Source organism: Sander lucioperca, chromosome 9 (assembly GCF_008315115.2).
Source record: "Sander lucioperca isolate FBNREF2018 chromosome 9, SLUC_FBN_1.2, whole genome shotgun sequence".
Classification (NCBI taxonomy): domain Eukaryota; kingdom Metazoa; phylum Chordata; class Actinopteri; order Perciformes; family Percidae; genus Sander; species Sander lucioperca.
The window spans coordinates 3,507,988-3,520,977 of NC_050181.1; the positions used below are offsets into that span (position 1 = coordinate 3,507,988).

The 12,990-nt window shown below is 39.0% G+C and overlaps 2 protein-coding genes across 4 annotated transcripts in view; one reads left to right on the top strand and one right to left on the bottom strand.

The window, feature by feature from the left end:
- Nucleotides 1-143: 143 nt before the first annotated feature.
- Nucleotides 144-3,320, bottom strand: LOC116046178 (calcium-activated potassium channel subunit beta-2-like). Its single transcript, XM_031294435.2, has 5 exons — nucleotides 3,218-3,320; nucleotides 2,681-2,803; nucleotides 2,328-2,498; nucleotides 1,904-2,099; nucleotides 144-1,617 (listed from the first exon to the last, which is right to left on the bottom strand). The coding sequence occupies exons 2-5, from the start codon at nucleotides 2,737-2,739 to the stop codon at nucleotides 1,333-1,335; spliced, it is 711 nt and encodes a 236-aa protein (XP_031150295.1). The 5' UTR covers nucleotides 2,740-2,803; nucleotides 3,218-3,320; the 3' UTR covers nucleotides 144-1,332.
- Nucleotides 3,321-10,290: 6,970 nt separating this feature from the next.
- Nucleotides 10,291-12,990, top strand: part of LOC116046151 (F-box-like/WD repeat-containing protein TBL1XR1) — a 30,200-nt gene continuing 27,500 nt past the window's right edge. The window contains exons 1-2 of one of the 3 annotated variants that reach the window (XM_031294399.2): nucleotides 10,291-10,535; nucleotides 12,699-12,765. The gene's annotated coding sequence lies outside the window, so the exon portion shown is untranslated. Of the gene's footprint in view, nucleotides 10,536-10,756; nucleotides 10,979-12,698; nucleotides 12,766-12,990 lie in introns of those variants that run through there. The other 2 variants (XM_031294396.2, XM_031294397.2) reach the window with 2 other exon arrangements.

A 12,990-nucleotide genomic window follows, 5' to 3' on the forward strand; every position in this document is an offset into this window, starting at 1 on the left:
TGTATGATTCGCTAATTTGATTGCATATAGGGTTTTATTGCTTACACATAGGACATACTGTTCTCTCTTCTTTTTACTGAGTAACTTTAAAACCACATAACATTTCAGTGGAAACGTTATAGGCCATGGGCACATCACACATCTATCCTTGTACAGACAGTCATACATTCTAGGACAGGCATATTCTCCAAAACCATGGCCACCATCAGTCAATCAGCAGCAGGTCCTTTGTGTGTTTTGATGCCGATGAAAACTTTTTGAAGCTTTTTCTATCTTCAAAATAGCAAACAACTGTAAGATTGTGCAGTCTTGCTCTTTGTGTGGTTTCTAGAGCACAAATACCCTGGGTAGATGATCTTTTATTTCTGCTGTAGGGCAACAACGTGTGATCACAAATAACCATATTGCTTGGTAGAGTACCACTGCAAAATCACCATGCGATTTGTTTTTCATGACCTGCAGTTGAATTTGTGACCCTGGAACCTGAGAACAGAATTTATTAGTTTGACCTTAAGCTTTGTTTGGTAAGCCTAGGTAAGTTTTTCCAATAAATCTGCAAGTATATACATACATTCTGTTGTAACATCTCAATAAATTCAATTTTTCAAAGAATGTGCAAAGTGTTTTAAATACTAGGCCATTATATGTTCATTGTAGTTTGGTGAGCTAGCTACATAAACAGAAAAGTTTTTCCGTCATGACCACCAAAAAAAATCAAGTCAGGTTATGTACACCTTACGTTAATTAATGAAAGACATTTCATTATGAGAACCCTAAACATATTATTTGGTCGTTGGGATAGTGGATATTAAATAAAAACATTGTTTCAGAAAACTGTGAAAAATCACTTGTGATCATCAAAATATAGGAACGTTTGACAAAGTTCTCAAAGTTGTTCCCCAACATTAACAGAGCACAAATTTGAACAGATAGCAGTGTTTTCTACTGTTGATTTGAATACAGGTTGGTTTTTTTATGTGTATCATATGTGACATAGCAAGCTCATGCTCATTTTATACCATATTTATTTAAGATTACAAGTCTAACAAACTCTTGTAAACAAACAATCCATCAACATTTTCCAATTATTTAACACCATGCAAAATCCAGTCTTATAGTTTCCCCCTGTATAACAGCCAGTTTCTGCCCTGGAACATTCAGTTCACTTTTACAAACAGTCACATCCTCCATCTGGAGACAAAGTCGCCTGTTCCAAATGTCTCAGCAGAAAAAGAAAGTTTGCAAAAAGTCACAGTAAGGTAATTTGGTTCAAACTATCCCTTTTATGTCATATGTCCATCACCAAACGACCGTATGCTTGCTGCACGTGTTTCACCTCTTGATCTTCCCTATCTCTTCACACAGCCTGGAGAGATACTGCGTGAGCTTCACCATCACGATGATGAGGGCCCCTCCCATTAGCATGCAGGAGGGCCAGAGCAGCGAGTGGAAGACGACACTGTGGTCGTACAGCCGTGTCAGAAGAACCATCTCCTGCTGCTCGCTGGGGTCGTAGTAACAGGGGACCTTCTGGTTTACCTTCAGATGCTCGGAGATGTTCATAATCATGACGTGCATGGCCACGCTGTCCTTCTGGCACCTGGGCACGTAGAAACACTGCAATGACAGGATTGAAGGACACTGAGGTTATCTATAGAGGGCAATCAGTCAGTCATATTTTTTGTCATGGTGATGGCGGCTGAGCTTCTTTTATTTCACAATATTGAATACATCACCCTTCATGTATCATCTTTCAGCATGACCAGGAAAAATCCTATCGACTAACATTTTTCTGAATTGGGAGCAGAGTTAAGTCTACAATCAGGCCAGCATCTGACATCCGTTGTTAACATTTGAAACGGTTCAGTAATTTTCAGTATTTTCCCTCTGGCACTGTACTCACTTCAGAGCTGATGTCCTGGGTCTCCTCATTGTGAGATAAACGGTTGACCCGGCCCGTGTTATTGACGCTCACGTAGACCTGCAGACAGGGGTATTTGGAGACTCTCCAGCAGTCTGACCCACAGTTGTAGGAACAGTTCATGTCTGCTGTGACCGTGGAGTTGAGTACAACACACACACCCTCCTCTGTCCACACACTGTGTTGACATTTAAATGAAGATCCAATTTAATGCAAAAAAAAACAGAAAACATTTTTGGGATCTCTTGAGGTATAATTTGTTCCTGAAAATCTGGTTTCATAAAGTATTCATTTTGCAATTTTCAGCTTAAGAGTGCACTGAAAGCAGTTTGTCAACAAGCACATCTGATGAATAAAACATGTTTCTGACATAAATATCGGTACAATTTAAACAACAGGCCTGTACCTGTCTGCATAGGAGCGTAATATAGTGATCCCCAGGACAAAGTACATCATGACTGAAGAGAGGATCATTCCGAGTCCCAGGAGAATGGCACGATCTTCACCTGGCTTTAGAGCTGTCACTGTCTTCTTCTTGTCCAATAAATCTACCTCACGAAATTTCTGGTAGATTGACCTAATGATGAGAAAAATGAGGAGAAATTATTGTATTTATTTTTGAAGCTGCAGTGCAAATATTATGCCATACAAATCTAAGTGCATGATAGGTAAGAGTTTCTCCCTGGGCCATGGATATCCCCCTTTCTCCCTTTGCAATTTAAGTCAATTTTTAAGCTAGAATTGGAATTAACCTGTTACCTTCTTTCATTTCCTCTGCCTGCTCCTGCTGTATTTTTGGCCCCCGCCACAAAAAACATCTTTCCTGATGATACACGTCCTCTTTTGCTTGTTGAGGCTGAACGGAAGGATTGCTGAAAAGACCTGTGAATTATAGCCAGTTTGTTGCCATGTTTAGCTGTCCAGAAGCACTAACACTTTCGCTACAAGGATCATAAGCACAACATAAATCTTAAGTTGGTTACAAAGCAAATATGTAAGATGACAAATCATACTGTACCTTTGGTGCATAGTTGCTGTCAAACTCACTATTTTGTAAATATGTCTAGTTTTGTACGAACTAATTATTAAGTATATGCCTCTCCTGATAAACCTACAGCAGTTCCTGATTAGTAGAGTATTATGCAATGTTGGGACAGGAAGCATGCCTGATATAGTGGTCTCCACCAGGTAAACATATCATTTTGAACACAAAGAAACGCTACAAAGGGAAACAAGATGACAGATAGCCACAGATGAAAGGTGTAAATGCTGATGAGGCGCTCATGAAAAACCTACCTGCTGTATCCTGAACACTTCTGCTGTCAACACAAAGTCATTGGGTCCTCTCTTAGCACAACAACAACACCTTGCATGTGCCACCTCCCGCTCTCTGCCGGTCCTACCATTTGCAAAAAAACACCGAATTCAGTGCTACACATGCGGCTTTGGCCCCATAAATAACAGTAGTCTTGATTGGGATCCAAATGAATGGGAAAGTGAGACATTATGAGTTATTTGTTCTCAGTCGCCAAAGGGTTTGCGTTAAGGTGAGGGTCGATGCAAACCCACTCTTGAGATTGCCAGGCATTTATTCAAAAACACAAATTAGAACAAATGTATTTACAGGGCAGGTCATTTGCTCATATATCAAAAGTGTGCCCCATCATGAGTTAAAATTGAATAAGAAATACCAATCAGTCAAATCACAATGTTTATTAGATGCAGAATAATCAATACAGACTGGATCAGATTGTATATTGTTGGACATTCTGTAGCCACCATCCAGTCTTCTCACATGTTAAGTAATGAGCAGGCTGTTTTTTTATTTTGTGGGGGATAACAACCTTGCCAGAGTGCAAGAAGCAGAAAGTTAGAAATTAAGCCAACAAGTTCCTCTTAGATGAGTAATTTCCTCATTGTAATACATTCCCAGCTGCTTAGGGGATATGTTGCTGAGAGACAACCCCAGTGTAACAACGGGAATCTGAAGGAAAGCATACATGTTATCTACATTTATTCTTTCCTCAAAACATTCCACACCATTTTGCATGCAAATGCAATAGGGTCACACTGACACTCATATATGTTTTATGGTCTTAGTTACACCCTTCCATTTTTTATCCTCCATAAAACCGTGCTAACCATTGCCACTCAAGTGCTTCAAGTATTGATTTCAGCTAATCATTGACACACACACTTTCAGAGAGACTTCCTCTTTGTACCAACTTTTTAAAGAGTTTTGAGAGCAATACATTTGTAGCTCTGGCTCATTCAGGCTGGACTTACAGTGGCAGGTTACTTCTTACCTAATAACTTATAAGGAAAAAACAGATGCTGTCCTTAATGATATGTGGGACAGGCAGTCTCACAGATAAGAGCCTGGCCTTGCAGGGCCTTCCAAGTAAGCTTCAAATAAACAAAATGTTAAAAAATTTATGAAACATACATTTTCCATATTCCAGATTGGTCTTATTAAAGATTATTGTTTTATTTTCTGCAATTTTGTCATTTGATCATTTTTTGGAAATTGTATCCATTTGATGCAATAAAAAAAGTTAATTCCAGTGAAGTTTGTGAGACCTCTGGGAATCTGAAATTATAGAAGTAATAATGGCTAAAATGTAACTGAATTAGAAATAATATCATAGCTAAAGGGTGAAATGTGGTTCTGAATGATAGTCACTACCTTGAAAAAAATATTTAGTATGTAGGCCTATTATGTGTCCTTCATATCTTGGCTTATTTAAAAAGCTACTAAATCTGCAGTGTCACCACATGAAGCACTGGATGGAGACAGTCTTTGTGTCTGAGGAGATGGACTGGTGTGAAAACTGTTTACCCCAGCAGGAACTTATTGTTCACATTTTCCTATTATCAGTTTAATGAACTACATATCCTAAGTACATATCCAGAGGCAGATAAGATCAGCCGACCTCACTGTATATTCTTTATAGGTCCACCTTGGTTCATATTTCTTCTAGCTGCCTCTTTCCCATATTGTGAGACTGAAAACGTGACTGAATGAGTGATAAACCAAAATGGCATATGGTAGACCATATAACTGTAGAGCAGGTGCTATCTTATGGATCATTGAATTGGCTTACCAGGGTCAGAGAGGCCCCTGGGCAGACAACATCTCTTCATCTCCAGTGTGAACTAATTATTAAAGTTCAGCTGCAACTTTTCAACCAATTGTGCTCCACCTGCAGAATGTCAGTGAAAGAGACACAAAACAACTACAACGAGATGTGAAATGACCACAACGTGATGCAAAACCACCACATAGAGACACAAACGACAACAAAGACACAAAATAACTTCAAAGAAATGTGAAATGATACAAAACAACTACAAGGAGAGACAAATAAACATAGAGAGACACTAAACCACAACAAGGAGAAAGAAAAGACAAAAAGAGACACCAAGCAACCACATAAAACATATGTAATTTTGTGTCTCTTTCAGTCCGAGTGTCTTGCTCGACTTTATTGAGCTCATATTGCATGCTCATCATAAAAGTGAAATTAAGGTGTGTGTGTGTGTGTGTGTGTGTGTGTGTGTGTGTGTGTGTGTGTGTGTGTGTGTAACATATAGATAATAAGTCTGAGGGCTTTGATCCTGCAAATGTTGCTTTAGTACAGAAGGTGTAAACTTTCACCTCGCATGCTTTAACAGCGCTTTGGAATTCAAAGCCTTGCCTGCTATCAACACTCTTTTATGCTCTCACGAAGAAGAATGTCTCAGGATGTATTTTTTGCCTTGTCCCTAGAGTGATTATTGCCTCCCTGTCAGGTGTCCTATAGTGTTTGGTGCTTATAAAAAGTCACATGCTCCACTGCACAGCACCCCACAGAGATATAGCAGATCAGTAAACACTTACCTGAGGTGCACACACTGCCAAGTAAACTAGACAGTGTGAACAGTGCCGCGTTATAAACTGCATGTCTCAAGCATATTGTACATGAAGTGCATATTATTGTACACAATGTCAAAACCCAGTCATCCATTCATAATTTTTATTATTATAATTATGTGTATTTTGCAGTTGTTCACTGTCTTGTTGTCCCTCGAACACAGAAGTGAAAAACTGCATATGCTCCTATAGATTCATGAAGGCACTCAATGAAAAAAGAGGCTGAATGCATTGACATTTCCAAAGCTATCTTACACTGCATATCAATCTAAAAAGCCCATATTGCAGCACCTGTTTGAGACTAAAACTATTCTGTATTTTCAGCTATGTGCTATGTGTTGAACCTGTTGTGGGCTTGATTATTTTTTGAGCACATACAGTTTCAGTGTTTCTCTGTGGTGCCTGTAATAATCTCTTGTCTTTGCACATCCAAATAACAGTAAGCCCCAGCTTTTGTGTGTGACTAGTGTGTGCTGAGTTGAAACAGCAGTGGTAATATGTACAATCTGTGAGATCCTACCTCTTGTTGTAATGATAATCCAGACTTTGGGCTACAACTGTCAGCAGTGGCTCTCCAACACGGTCTCTCCCAGGGACAGCAGCTGGCTACCTCTTATTTAAACTCTTTCCCCAAGTGAACAAAATGCCTGCCATACCTATGTTAGTCATATGAGTTCCCCATACAATGGCGTCATGCTTAAAATGAGTTGGTCCAGCACAATGAATCTCCACTGTACCTCCAAATAACTGGCTCTGACTGCCCAACTGTGGGACTGTTGCTATGTTTGTTGCAGGCACTGCTGCAAATCCACAGAGGAATTCAGAAGCAGTTATTTCAAACATCCTTGCCTTTCCATGTTACAAATGTACAGTATGTATAGACAACTTGGAGGCCACAGCTTCAAACACTGACAACAAAACACAGCCATGTCTTGCCACAAGGTGTCTCTGCAACCTCAGAAACTGGAGAAAGATAAATAGGGGCTGTTCCTCTTTAATTCATTATCAGCAACAAATCATGTAATGCTGAGATTTTTTATTTTTTGGAGTAATGCTTTTATTTTGTTAAAATGACCAGCGAAAATGTGTGAAATTTGATTTGAAATGATATGTAAGTAGGTGTGGACAAATACCTTACTAAAGGCCAGTTTAGTCAATGTGTTGGCAACCTATTTTTTACAGTCTGTGGTGGGTAATACATTTATAAAGTTACATCTTTACCTTGCTTTCTAAGTAGATGTGCTACAAACAATATTTTGTTTAGCTAAAAGATGCACATTACAGACTGACTTCATTTTGGAGATATAAGCTATGCTATTCTCTCAATGTTTAGTCAAAGAATAGCAATACACTATCACCATTGTTTTTTTAGATTTGCCACAAAAATGTATAGATTTGCAGGTAAATTAATCAGACCCATTTTTATATCATCCAGAGAAAATGAACAATGTTGGTAGTTTTGAGGAGCCTCCAAAAATGAGCACACTTTTATTTTTTATTTCAGATTTTTGTACAGTAGAGATTCACTTCTGTGAAATGTATTTATTTTGAAAATAACTTTTAAATGTAACATGTGGCATTTTGACAGAAAATTTAATCTGAAGAGGCTATTTAGTTGTTTTCCAATGCGATGACTCTCTGTGTAGGCAGTGATTTGCACAACAGTGTTGGTCTGACTAGCTGGAGGACTTTCCCTCACAGACCCCAGTGGATGAGCCATCTTGGCTACAGTCTTTACTCATCCCTTGGTGCGCATGGTTATGAAAGTCTCTCCCATATAGCAGCAGCATCAGATTAGATTCTGCAAGAAGTGTGTGCTGCTTACCTCTTTACGTTCACTGCCTCCTCCAAGCCCCATCCAGTGCTGGCCAGAGAGTACAGTAATACAAGACTATCTTCCTGAAGAACTGCAGAGCTCTTTCCTGCCTCTTGGCTCAGATGCTTTCACCTTTCATTTTACCCTGGCCATAGATTACGAATTTAACATACATAGAGTAGGACACAGCAGGAAAACACGTGCACAAATATAGTACAAATATATAGATGAGAAAAAAGACTCACGGGCAGATGGAAAGGCATTTGTATTTATTTGAGGTTAGGCCTAAACATAGCTACAAAGAGGTGCAGACTGTCTTCGAGTACCACATTTGGAGGTGAAACAACATAGTTACAGGGGAGATGAAAGGCGATTCTGTTTCTTTGTTTCTCAGGATCTAAAAATAACTTGCTGAGCAGGCAGTGAAGCTGAGCTGCAGTCCCCTCTCTTGCTCCCTTTTCCTCATTTTCTGTCCCTAACTGTCTCGCAGACATAATACATCATGTTAATGATGCATGTGCGTGGGTTCAATTGTATAACAGCTACTTGGTCGAGTTGGTCTTGTCCTATATTCAAATTGCTGTTATTTAACATATAGCGTGTAGCTTGGTCACAAGGAGTGTTATTAATATTTGTGTAGTGATTGAGTGTCACCTGTGCTGTTGTGCATCCCTAAAAAGAAGTGAAAAAGTGATCCTCAGTCTGAAGGTTGGGACTCTTCAATGTACAAATCTTTCATTATATTTTTGATCTTTATGATATATGCTTTTATTTTCAAACATAAATATCAAACATCTGTATCGCAAACAAAGAAAACATAAATAATAAGCTTGTAAGATTTCCTTTTTATTGCATGTTCACTTGCAACAAAGGGATCACAAGGAGATCACAAGGAGGTATACTTATTTTAAGGGGTCTGCAAGTTGGGGAAAAATGGAGCTGTTATCTGATATCTAGTTATTATTCATAGCTTGATATATATATATCAAGTAGTATGTGGTAGTATCCAAGCAATTATACAATGCAAACAGGTCCAGCATATATTTATCAGTGTTGCCGCTGTGTTCACATCCATAGCAACCTTGTGTTATTGTCCTGCAGATTAGTTCCCTTCCCCCACACAGATACCCTGCTGCTGTATTCCTTCTAGTCTCACATTTATGGAGAGACACAGTGCTAATCTGATTTTATAGAGGACTACTGCAATATGTCGGCACAAACAGAATTTATTATGTAGAAATGTTCACAAATGTATGTTGACATGTATTTTTCATATCTATCAATGTAATGCATGTACTGTATGTAAGGATGAAGAGGATTTACAGTCACAGAGAAGAGGTCAGTCAATTCACAATATTCGCTCGTAGAGTGAATCATATATTGCGTAAAGCTTGGCATTGGAGAGCAGGAATTTGCTTCACATTTCTTCACTGGCAGCCAAAACACCCTCACACAGTGGGAGTGATGGAGAACATATTTCTGTTTCTCCTGGCTTAAAAAGAAAGAAGCAATATACAGAATGTAGGAAATCACCCATAAATGAGGTAATAGAGACAAACAGCACTGAAACTGAAACCTGTTTTGCAGTCCACCCCCAGTCACTGGGTTAGACCACCGCTAGTAGAGTCCTCCTAGTTTTGCTCTATATAAATGAATTACACAATATTGTAACATCCTATCTCGCATGCATATTGGTGAATGTGTGGTACAAGATATTAGACAGAGAGGACTGTGGTGGACGGATTGCAAGGATGTTGACAAAGGGCCAGATGAGCACTGATATAATGTGGGAGTGGGAGGATCAAACAGCTCAGAGGCTGACATGTAGCAGCAGTCTTGCATTGCAATACCTATCTCCACAGCACAGACAAAAATGCAGTCGATTGCAGTAGCACAGTGTCTGCTACAGCCAAATTCATCACTCAACAACACAGTTAATCAATTACGCTACCCATTTAGACATTAACCATCTGATTGCATGCAAATGCTGTACCTCAGCTATATTACCAATGTTAACGTGGCTAATTCCAGGCCGTTTTTGCATTGATAAATCTAAAAAAAAGTACACACATTTTGAAGTTGTGGTTGTTCTATGTTTATGAGGATGCACAGAGTGTGAGAAATAAAGAAGGGTTGTTCTAATGGCATCTGTGATCCTAGTCAAGATTATTACATTTGTGGTAACAAGAAAAGAAAAAAACAGTGCAACAAAAGATGTACTGAATATGCACCTGCACACTTGCTGCTTTTGTACAACTAATTGAATGGTCCCAAATGCAAAGGAAAAGGCAGAGGCAGTGCAGCCACTTAAATGGGAACAGTTCAACAGTCACTAATCACAGCCAAACAAGGTACGTTGTAATACAAGATATACTAAATTTTGAAGGTCAGCACACACATTTTTACTCAAGTGAATCCTCGATATTTCATAAATATTAAACAGCATGAATATGTTCAGGCTACCATCTTCTTTGGGAACATTGGAGAAATTAATATGATTATGGATTATGTATACAGCAAAAAAATCTGTGTAAAACACAGATGCAATGATGATGTAAGCTTGTTGACTTTCCAGTCTGAATGACTGAGGATAGGGGGTGGGGTGTCATTAATCTATAGCTAGTGATGACCAGACAAGCAAAAATGGGGTGTAGTGGGGGATGGGCGAGGACACTGTTGTTATGACTGGTGCTTGGCTGCGGGACAAACTTCCAGAGGCCTCGGCATTTTTTCTAATCCATTTCATTGGTCGGTTTCAACGAGGAAATGTGGCTCCATTTTGCTGTGAACCTGTCAAACGGACCAGGAGCTAATATTTAATCAACGCTTGAGGGCGGCTTTCACCTTTAGCAAAACACGAGGTGTTTGGTGCTTTTGAAAAATAGGTTAGTCACCGATATAGCATTATATAGTAATTGTTGGTAGAAATGTGAAATAACGACTGTTGTTACTGATATATTAGCTTGTATTCTTACATAAGTTACACATGGTACTTTGCCGTATTTCATCGAGGAGACGGTGAATAAATACATTATACGCTGCCGGGTTAATTGCTAAATTAAGCTTTAGCGAGTGGCGCTTTGAAATAACTAACAGTAGGTACAGTCAGCTAATTTTTGCATGTCGGGTCATTCCACTGTGTCGAATGTCTGAAGCCGTTGCTGGTTCTTACCGCCTGGCTTTAGCTAGTTTAAATATTATAACATATCGATAGTTAGCCAATACATGTGCATAGACGATCTTGCAATCGATTAAAGAGATAACATGGTCTGCTTTGAACACAAGAGCTGAGGAAGATATCGTCAATTGAAAGGTTTTATCCAAGTAGGTACGTGACTGTAGCAACACTGTCATTAGCATAGCGTGCTAGTGTTAGCCACCTAGCAAGCGTGTTGGCAGGTTTAGAGTAATAGCAAGCAGGCTACCTGACTGTACTCGTCAGAAATGCTGTTTCAAAGAAGCTAACTTGTCAATTGTTATATAAAATAACACACCGCTTATCCGTATAGCGTTAACTGCATTAGTTTGGTAGCTACGTTAACTGTTGGCAACCTGAATTAAATAAAAGAAGTGTTAGACCGCCTTGCCTGACTGGCATGTGTTGTGACCGTAACGTTAAAGCCGCCGCCAATGAAAACTAATATATTAGCTAGCATGTTAGCTAGCGTGCTAACGTCCCGTAGCTCATGGCAGTGCAGATAGGGGAACGCGTTAAAATGGGTTGAAAATAAACGACTCATTTTAGTTGTTAACTAGGTAAATAAGAAGACGCAAGTAACGTTAAATCGTGTTTACTTGACAATCATCAAAATGCTTATAGTGCCGATAAATCCCGTTCTCATTTCCCCGGTAAAATTAAAGTTACATCCACCTAACGTTAGTGACCCATGACATGTGGGGAATGGTCAGCCTAGCATTACAGCAATGAGTTAAATTATTGTTAGATTTTGTAGCTACATTGATGCAATATATAGTTCAGCTTTCCGAACTTAAGAAGTAGCATTTCATTAAGTCTCGTCTTACAGTAATAACGTGCATATTGAGACATTCATCGGAATAAACTGGTTCTGGTGGCTATGCCTCAAACAGCATGTCGGTAACGTACACAGTACACACTGTAGTTTGTTCAGCCCATTCATCGCCCCCGTGTGTGGGGGATGGGTAATGTATATCCGCAAGTAGTTTGCCGTGATATCTTGCTAATTTAGCCACCAGCAGATTAGCATGGTGACTTAATTTGCATGTATTTAACTTATACGAAATCAATCTGACCTGAGGAGTGACAACTGAATCAGGGCTACAGTATAAGTTGGCGATTCAGTAGCAGAGTTGCTTAATATTGTAAGAGGCAAGCATCTAAAATGGGTCTGTACCAAATTAAATTAACAATGACGTGTCTGTTTCATTTACTCTATTCAATACATAACCATACTTTCCATTTAATCACTATCTTTTACACCATGCATAGCACAAATATCCACAGGCTGTTTTTACATTACTGACCCAGTTTCTTTCATTGTTTGGTGACACACCCCTTTGTTCAAAAACACTTTCCTCTGGTTGCCTTTTCACCCACTCACTGACAGCTGCTTCTAAAATGTCCTTTCTAGTTAAGGTAATTTTGTCACTGCACCGATAGAAAAATCTTATCTTCTATAAATATTTGGCAGGCCTATATGGTTCTTGTGCTGCTTAACCAAAATTTAAACACATTAACATGTGCAGAAATGTTTACTTAGGCATTACTTGGAAAGTCGGGGCAGATAATTAAACTACAATACAAGGTTGGAGGTGGTCTCAAGTGTAAAAAGCATGCCAAGGAGACCATTGAATGGAATTCAGGATTTTTTGACAAACTATAGTAATACCGTAATTAAAGCTGTAGTTGTACACATATTGAAAAATGTCCTAACATTTTGACTGCAAGAGATTTTACACTGGAGAAGCAGTGCTATATATGATTCAGATGTGATGCCCACTACTGATGTTTCTTAAGTATAATTCAGGAGTTGGAAAAGGTGCCTTCAATTTCTTTACTTTCTTTTTAGGGGCTGAGAATTCTTGCTGAGGACAACGGAGCTATTATGTGCATCTGAGGACATCTTGATCACATGGGTAGTGTATTTTACTGTTTAATGTCTCGCCTTTATTGTTTTTCCACGTACATGTTGAGATTTTGTTTTGCCTCTTTCTATGACTGCATGCTTATATTGCTGTCTGGAAGTTCACATTGCTTTAGCAAAGTGTCAGGAGTCATATAGAGAGGAAGGTAGCTGTAATTTAGCTTTGTTTCTAACCATTAAGTATTACGACAATGTAGGGTATGGCTCTGCTCCACTT